This window comes from Oryzias melastigma, linkage group LG19 (assembly GCF_002922805.2).
Source record: "Oryzias melastigma strain HK-1 linkage group LG19, ASM292280v2, whole genome shotgun sequence".
Lineage (NCBI taxonomy): Eukaryota > Metazoa > Chordata > Actinopteri > Beloniformes > Adrianichthyidae > Oryzias > Oryzias melastigma.
The window spans coordinates 8,377,885-8,387,135 of record NC_050530.1 but is presented as its reverse complement, the minus strand read 5'-3'; the positions used below and the strand labels follow the sequence as shown (position 1 = coordinate 8,387,135).

Genomic DNA, 9,251 nt, shown 5'->3' with positions numbered 1-9,251 from the left:
AGTTGGATGGTCTCACCGCCTCCGCTGATGTTGACCTCTAGGGGTGTAGCGATTCATTTAAAAACTATTCAATTCAATTCATAATTTGTGGTTGTTGATCCGATTCACTGATCTAAAATCGATCCAAGACATCTTTAGGCAAAAAAGTGTGACTCGGAACCAAATTCCTGACCAGTGCAGCACAAGTTTTCCAGATTTGCATTAAATCAATCAAATGTAAATTAAATATGAGTACAAACTAACAAGTAAACAAGAATTACTTGCTCTCTAGATTACTATATGTAAAGTACTGTTTGCGGTACTTGAAAAGCACTTCGGATTTTAATAAAATTTACCCATTGGTGACCTCTAGTGGCCAAAGTTGGAAGGTCCTCAAACTGTATGCAAAAAAAATCATTATAGGTATTTAAATGTTACAACTAACCAAATAACATGGCATTTTGTATTCATATCATGGCAATAAATTATTATGTTAAGTATTGTTTGTAAGATTAGTAAAAAATAATGAAAATCCACCCCCTTAAAGCTATGAATATAGTTTTCCTGCTTTTACTTTTGCAGGGGCCTCTTGGAAAAGTCATGAGAATTTGATCCTCCTGGTTAAATAAACAAATAAATAGTATTATTTTAATTAACAACTATAGAGATAATCAGGATTGAGAACATACAAAGTACTGTGTGTTGATTAATTGAAAGTGGAAAACTGGAGAAATCCCTAAAACAACATTTTTTCAGGTCATTTTTTTAAAGTCACATTGACCATTTTTGTCGTATTTTGTTCATTTTGAATAGCGGCAATTAGAGTACCCGATAAATAAAAATATAAAAATGTAAGTATTCAAAAAAAATAAATAAAGAAGAGTTTCCCAGGGCTGAATAATCTACTTTGCAAAAAAAATAGAATAAACCACAAAAAGCAATAAATTGTCATCATTTTTATTCTTTAAAAATTTGTTTCCCATCCAAGCAGTGGAGAGGAGTGGTGAAAAATAAAAAAAAGCAAAACTTCTGCTTTTAAACATATGGTGTAAATGAAAGCAAAAAGCTGCCGCATATTGTACATGAATGCATCTGCTGTGACATGTATATTTGTAGCAAAAAAGCAAATATTATAAAGGGAATTTAACAGTGTCATCCATGTCTTTAAACAAATATCCATCTTAAATTTTGTACTTCAGAAATGTACTTTTTTGAGACAAATTGTTTACAATCTTGGTTGTAGTCATATTTAGAAAAAACAGTTACATTTGTCTTTGTCCTCAACCAAAGAGCTTGATGAAGCAGGGGTGGCAGTATGGCTTGTTCTCCTGCTCTTTAAAGCAACCCTTGCTGAGGGGCTTTAGGCAGAAATGGCACACGAGGTGATGGGGGTGGAACTTGGCCCCCATGGCAGTGACGCAGCGGCCCAGGATGGGCTGCTGGCAGGCGTGGCACATGCTGCCACGCGACTGGTGGTAGTGGGCTTCACACAGCGGCTTGCCCTCGTGTTCGAAGAAGCTGCCGTTCACAAACGGGCTGTAGCACTCCTGAGGGGAAGAGGAAGTGAAAGCTTTAGATGAGGTTTAGTCACAGCAGAGAGCCCTGACTCATCAGGCTGAATGAGGTATTAACTTTAACTATTCATAGATTGCTTCAGCTGCGTGAACTTCCTCATGGATGTTTACTGAAACTCTGACAACCATCCTGTAGCTCTCCATGGCTGATTTAGTTGATTTCAGAACATTAATAAGACAATATTTCATTTTGTTGCTATCTATATCTTTTTTTCCCCTTTTATATATGGTTCTTGTTGTGGGTTTTAACTGTTAAAATTTACAGTGGCCCTGAAGGGTCAAAACACAAAACTTTAGGGTCACAAAACTTTAGGGTCACAACACAACATTTTAGGGTCACAAAACTTTAGGGTCACAACACAACACTTTAAGTTCACAATACTTTAGGGTGACAACACAACACTTAAGGGTAACAACACTTTAGGGTCACAACACAACACTTTAAGTTCACAACACTTGAGGGTCACAAAAATTTAGGGTCACAACACAACACTTTAAGTTCACAACACTTGAGGGTCACAAAACTTTAGGGTCACAACACAACATTTTAGGGTCACAACACAACACTTAAGGGTCACAACACAACATTTTAGGGTCACGACACTTTAGGGTCACAACACAACACTTAAAGTTCACAGCACTATAGGGTCACAACACAACACTTTAAGTTCACAACACTTGAGGGTCACAAAACTTTAGGGTCACAACACAACACTTTAGGGTCACAACACACCACTTTAAGTTCACAACACTTGAGGGTCACAAAACTTTAGGGTCACAACACAACCTTTTAGGGTCACGGCACTTTAGGGTCACAACACAACATTTTAGGGTCACAACACTAAATTTTAGAGTCACAACACTTTAGGGTCACAACACAACATTTTAGGGTCACAACACTTTAGGGTCACAACACAACACTTAAAGTTCACAACACAACACTTTAAAGTCACAACACAACACTTAAGGTTCACAACACTTTAGGGTCACAACACAACACTTAAAGTTCACAACACAACACTTTAAAGTCACAACACAACACTTAAGGTTCACAACACTTTAGGGTCACAACACAACACTTAAAGTTCACAACACAACACTTTAAAGTCACAACACAACACTTAAGGTTCACAACACTTTAGGGTCACAACACAACACTTAAAGTTCACAACACAACACTTTAAAGTCACAACACAACACTTAAGGATCACAACACTTTAGGGTCACAACACAACACTTAAAGTTCACAACACAACACTTTAAAGTCACAACACAACACTTAAGGTTCACAACACTTTAGGGTCACAACACAACACTTAAAGTTCACAACACAACACTTTAAAGTCACAACACAACACTTAAGGTTCACAACACTTTAGGGTCACAACACAACATTTTAGGGTCACAACATGACACTTTAAGGTCACAACACTTTAGGGTCACAACACAACATTTTAGGGTCACGATACTTTAGGGTCACAACACAATACTTTAGGGTCACAGCACAACACTTTAGGGTCACAACACAACACTTAAAGTTCACAACACAACACTTTAAAGTCACAACACAACACTTAAGGTTCACAACACTTTAGGGTCACAACACAACATTTTAGGGTCACAACATGACACTTTAAGGTCACAACAATTTAGGGTCACAACACAACATTTTAGGGTCACGATACTTTAGGGTCACAACACAATACTTTAGGGTCACAACACAACACTTTAGGGTCACAACACAAAATTTTAGGGTCACAACATGACACTTTAAGGTCACAACACTTTAGGGTCACAAGACCTTAGTGTCACAACACAACACTTTTGGGTCACAACCCAACACTTTAGGGTCACAACGCAAAATTTTAGGGTCACAACATGACACTTTAAGGTCACAACACTTTAGGGTCACAACTCTTTAAGTTCACAACACAACACTCTAAGTTCAAACTTAAAGTGTTGTGACCCTTCAGGACCACTGTAAAACTAAACATATAAGAGAAATGTTTACGTTTCATCCTTCTAACTGTTTCTTAGCAATAACTTTGACTCAGTTTTAATTATATACTGTTTATAAGTTCTTCAAAAAAGTTGATATTTTTGTGTAGAATCCGGATTTAAAAAGTGGAAAAGAAATGAGATGGTTTTTACCCTGCACACAAAGCACTGTGGGTGCCACAGGGAGTTGAGAGCTGAGATGTAGTTTTCCAGAATGGGCTGGCTGCAGCCTTGACAGCGGGAGGCAAAGAGAGTCAGGAAGCACTGCTGACAATACTGCTGTCCCTCACGGTCATGAAAACCTGCAACAAATAAATGTTCAATGAATTTACTGTTTTTTATTGGAAATTGTATAATTTTTTAATACATTTTTTTTTAAATTTCCTGCCTTTTAAAACATATCAAATTTGTTATTTTTACACTGTTATGCCTGCATTAAAGAATGGCAAGGCGGGAAAGACAGAGAAATATTCAAAATTGTTTTCTAAAACATCCAAATATTCTCTAGTAGTGGTAATAGTAATAGTTTGTGGTTGTCAAAAGTTTCGGAGGTATTCATTACCCTCGTCTCCAAAGGTGCGACTGCATTTGACACAGCAAAAACACTCCGGGTGCCAGTTCTTGTCCAGAGCAGTGACCATTTTCTACGTGAAAAGAAAGCCAGAAATCATGAAGCCATTCAATGTCAACAAAAGGTACCAGAGGATGCGGTTGCGCCTGAACGACTCACGTTCAGGATGGGTTTACTGCAGTGAGCGCAGTGGGGGGAGAAGAGTGTGAAGTAGTCAGACTCGCAGTACGGCCGACCGTCCTTCTCGAAGAAGTTGCGGCTGCCCAGTTCAGTCTCGCACTCCGTGCAGACAAAGTGCTCTGGGTGCCACACCTTCCCCAGAGCTGTCACCACCTGCAAAAACGAGCAATAAATAACGCATTTTACACATTTTGTGTCAACTGTCATCCTTCTGCAAGTCAGAAAAGTCACACCACCTGTCCCACAACCGGCTTTTGACACGCCGAACAGTTTCCCTTGGAGGACGTCTGAACGCCTTGTCGGCTCAGGTCTGATTGCAGGAGCCCCAGCATGCTGTCCAGCGATCCTCCAGCTGTGGGTTGGGCTGGAACAGCGGCCTGAGGGGGCGCAGGGGGCTGCTGCTGTGTTTTAACCACTGGGGTGACGGGAGCTGGTGGCTGGTGGAAGACAGTCCACAGAAAGAGAGTTTAATGTGCGGACTCTTCCTGGAAATACCACAGAACTCCAGCAACAATATGACATGTGATACCACAAAGATAAATCACTTCATTAAAAAGTATTTAATTAAATTTTTTGTTGTCTTTTACAGTCTTTTTGCAACCAAAAGTGGTTTAAAATGACTAATTAAAAAAAAACTGTTAGGATGGTTTATGAAATAGTTTCTGTAGAACTCACAATACACCACAGGCTGCATCTGGTGACTGATTTCTGCCAGAAGGAATTTTCTTCTGCACAGAAACAGTGCAGTCAGTGTGAAATCAAGTGATCGTCCTCTTGACTCCACCAGGAATCAGAGCCGCTCTCACAATAACAGCTTACTATCTGACAAAATGGTACATTTTACTTGTAATTTCTGTGGAAGGGATATTTATAGTATATATTATATAGCACATTTCAAAGATGAAAATCCCAAAGTGCTTTTCAGAATGAAGCAAAGCTAAATTAAAACAGTAAACAAAACAGATTATAGAACAATTCCCTTAAAAAACTGATTTCAGTCGTTTCTTCCTGTAAAGTCCACAAAGAATTATCAGTAATTCAATATTTTTTAAATAAGATGTCTTAAATGCTCTAAAGAAATCCATTTTTTTTAAGTATGATACTTTTTGGTGATTTGGTAAGTTTTTGCTAACAACTATATTAGCTTAAAATGCAAAAAATATTGAAATGAGTGTTTAAGAAAAAAGCAGATAATCTGAACATTTTTAACATGGTGTAACTATAAAGAATGCATTATTAACAAACTTAGCCTTTTTTCAATACAGAAAGTTGTCATTTAAAAACGTAAATTTAAAAAATGACTTATTTGTGCCACAAAGTTTTGAAAATTAGCTAAACTGTTTTCCCGCCAAAAGTCTTCATGGAGGCAGCCATTTTGAAATGAACAGGAAAAGTCCTTCTACTGCTTCTAGTGGAATGATAATCAATTACAGGGCAGAAATTATGGACCAAAATGGATTTTAAAAAAAAGTTTGGATTATGCTAATGAGATAGGGGTCTCATAGATGCATAAAATATGTTATGAATGGTTATACAGGGTTAAAAACTCGACTGAGTCTGAAGAAATAAGGGCAAAGAGCAATACAATTGGATGTCATCAGCATACAAGCGGTAGGAAACTTGTTTTAAATCAAATATAATATTTCAAAGAGGGTTTATGTGTTTAAAAATGTGATTGGGCCTCAGACTGAGCCTTGTGGGACACTATCAACAGAGGAGTAATTTCAGATATTATTTTATTTATTAACATGACAGAAGTTGTGTTGGACAGTAAGGAAGAAGACCATCAGAATAGTCTGAGAAATTCCGAGATTGTTCTCTGATTAAAAGTTAAACTAAAAGTATTTGTAGCTTTAAGCAATAAACAAGTGAAGAGTAAAGAAAGTCTGAAGTTGGTATTTTTCTGATTTTTTTTTCCTACACAGATGCATTCAAACAAAAGCTTACTGTGCTCTGGACTCTGAAGTCTGACAGCGACGCCATTAGCTTGTCCAGTTCCAATGTGGCTGACGTGGCTGAGGGTTTTGCTGAGCTGAGAAAAAAGTAAAATAAAATAAAAAATACAAAAATCAAACTGTACAAGTCATTTTTATTCAGCAGATTAACCAAAATCTGTGTTGAAAAAAACATCTGGAATTATGATCTTTGCCAAAAAAGATCAATAAAAACAAAGCACCAAATCTTAAATCTGTACGACCTATGGCCCTCAGTCTTGGAATATATCGCGATAAGTATTGTATCATGAGACATGTATTGCGATACATATCATATTGTCAGACTCTTGCCAGTACAAACCCCTAATGGCTTGACGGCCATTGGGTGGCAAAAGTATACAATTTTCACATTTTTGCACAATATGGAAAAAAAACTTTGGTTTGAGAAATCTTCACAAAATTTCACACACATTCCACCAGAGTAAGTCTACAACCTCAACTGAAGTTTCGTTGACCTTATCTTCAATTTACCAAAAGAAATCCCCTTTGAGGTCCAGCTACAAATTAAAATTTCTCCCAGGGATTTCAATTTAACTCCTCGACCATAAATGGGACGATACTTGAAAAATCGTGTTGGATTTGGACGTTTGTAGATTTTTAATGACATTAGCATGAGCTCACCTTCACTCACAAAAGGGGTGCACATTTTTGTCAGAATATTGTGAAAATTTAGCAAATGAACAAAAAGGTGAATGAAACTAAATGATATATAACATGAATATATTAGAAATCTGGGCATGGTTAACAAAAAAAAACCTTTGTTGCCAAGGAAATCTGAAAATTTACTTTTGCCAATTCTTCTAAAATTACATCATTTTGTTCATCACCCTCAGGCCACAAAAAAATAAAATGGTTGCTATGGGGATAAAGCCAACAGAAGTGTTTTTTTTATGAATTTGTCACATGCAGCTCTGATTGGGGGGCAAAAGGGGAGAGTGTGGGGCGGCTGCCAGCGAAGGCGGGTCAAAAGAGAGTAGTAAGAGTGGGGTAAGGTTTTATAGTTCTTTAACCAAGTGTTTGCTTGGAGATGGTACCTGGAGGTGGAGGTCTTCTCCTTGATCTTGTCCTTCTCATCTTTGTCAGATGAAGGAAACTGAGCCAGAATCTCATCTGTCAGCAAGAAAACAGAGTCAGACCGAGGAAAAGGCCTTTGACCTTAAATGAAATACACAAAAACTAACCTGTGATGTTAAACTGGGTGGCGTTCAGCTCCTGCAGCAGATGGTCCAGCTCACTCAGACCTCCACCTAAGAGTGAAGAGGAGGAGAAGGCGGGCGGAGGATCTGCTGCGCGAGGAGAGCGCGGTTTACACACTGTGCTGTGGGAGAGACCAACAACTATGATTACTCAACATCCTCCCGCTAATGTCCCAGGATTTATTATGGCCTCTGTTGAACTCTGCTCATTGAGAAATTAGTTATGGAGCGGCGTGACAGCACTGAAAGAGCCAAAAACAAATGAGAGGAAACCGAGAATCGTTCCGGTCATCAGCCACGTGTCGGCGGAGCGTTTCTGAAGCCTCAATCACATCTAACCCGCTGTGGGGGCGGTGACACAGTTGGCACCGCATTTCAATTTCTGAAGGACTCAGAGGGAAATCTGGCACGAGCCGCTCTGGCCATCAAAGACGACCTTCCCTCACCTCTGAGCTGGACAACAGCCACGACCTTCAGCGTGAACATCTGCAGGAATCCTGCTTTCTGGGAAGCAACTGGCAGCTGTCGGAGGATTTCAGGGACCGCTCAAGTTTCCTCAGAAATGAAACTCTATACGGTTAGAGGCTAACGGTGCTATATGATGTAAGGATGTTAGAGATCTAAAAACCTCGTAATGAGTTTTGCTCCTCTCTCCATGAAGGAAAATACCAACTTTAACACAAACTCTTGCATAGAGAGTGCATGTTTGAGAAAATGTTTCTTCTATTTATAATGAAAGTATGAAAAACAAGCAGAAAAGTACGGTGGCCCTGATGTGCTAATTCCATCAACAAATCCACAAAAGAAAAACAAAGGATAAAAGAAAAGCAACTTAAATTAAAAAAATATATATTAAGAATATATTAATGGAAAATAATCTGCACATACTTTTGTTTTTTGATACTTGATCTGCATATATGCAATTCTGAAATAGTGTCTAATTGCAAAATCATGTAATTTATAGATACCCGAATCTTTGTTGGTACACTGTAAATGCCGGATTAGAAATTAAGAACTGGATAATGATAATTCATGTAAAGTAAATAAGTAGAGCTGGGTGGGATTGTATAAATTTGCTTTCCCATTCTCTTTCAAGCAATTTATTATTTGATGCCTGATTTTCTCATGTTTGACTCATCAAATCTAATCTAATCTAATCTAATTTAATCCAATCTAATTAAATCTAATTTAATCTAGTCCAATCTAATCTAATCAAAGACAATCTAAGACAACCCAATTTAATATAGTCTAACTTAATCTAGTCCAATATAATCTAATCTAATCTCAACTAATGTAATCTAAACCATTTCAATCTAATCTAATCTAATTTAATCTAATCTCATCGAATCCAATCCAATCTAATCCAATAGAATCTAATTTAACCTAGTCTAATTTAATCTAATCCAATCCAATCTAATCTAATCTCAACTAATGTAATCTAAACCAGTTCAAATCTAATCTAATCTAATCTGATTTTGTCTAATCTAATCTAATCCAACCTAATTTAATCTAGTCTGATTTAATCCAATCCAATCCAATATAATTTAATCTATTTTAATTTAATCTAATGTAATTTAAATTAAATTAAATCTAATCTAATACAGTCCAACCCAACCTAATGTAATCTAGTCTAATTTAATCCAATCTAATTTAATCTAGTCTAATTTAATCTTATCCAATCTAATCTTATCAAGTCTAATCTAATCCAGTCTAATCTAACTAAATTTTGTTTTGTTCAAAAGCAGTTTCATATCATTAA

General features: G+C 37.2%; 1 protein-coding gene across 2 annotated transcripts in view; it reads right to left on the bottom strand.

The window, feature by feature from the left end:
- Positions 1 to 920: 920 nt before the first annotated feature.
- LOC112154631 (transforming growth factor beta-1-induced transcript 1 protein) overlaps positions 921 to 9,251 on the bottom strand; it is a 12,839-nt gene continuing 4,508 nt past the window's right edge. For both annotated transcript variants that reach the window (XM_024285729.2, XM_024285730.2), the window contains 8 exons: positions 7,478 to 7,614; positions 7,331 to 7,406; positions 6,250 to 6,334; positions 4,539 to 4,739; positions 4,282 to 4,455; positions 4,114 to 4,195; positions 3,705 to 3,853; positions 921 to 1,526 (listed from right to left, as the gene is read on the bottom strand). In XM_024285729.2, the coding sequence (XP_024141497.1) occupies positions 1,260 to 1,526; positions 3,705 to 3,853; positions 4,114 to 4,195; positions 4,282 to 4,455; positions 4,539 to 4,739; positions 6,250 to 6,334; positions 7,331 to 7,406; positions 7,478 to 7,614 (1,171 nt within the window). In that variant the 3' untranslated portion in view covers positions 921 to 1,259. The remainder of the gene's footprint in view (positions 1,527 to 3,704; positions 3,854 to 4,113; positions 4,196 to 4,281; positions 4,456 to 4,538; positions 4,740 to 6,249; positions 6,335 to 7,330; positions 7,407 to 7,477; positions 7,615 to 9,251) is intronic.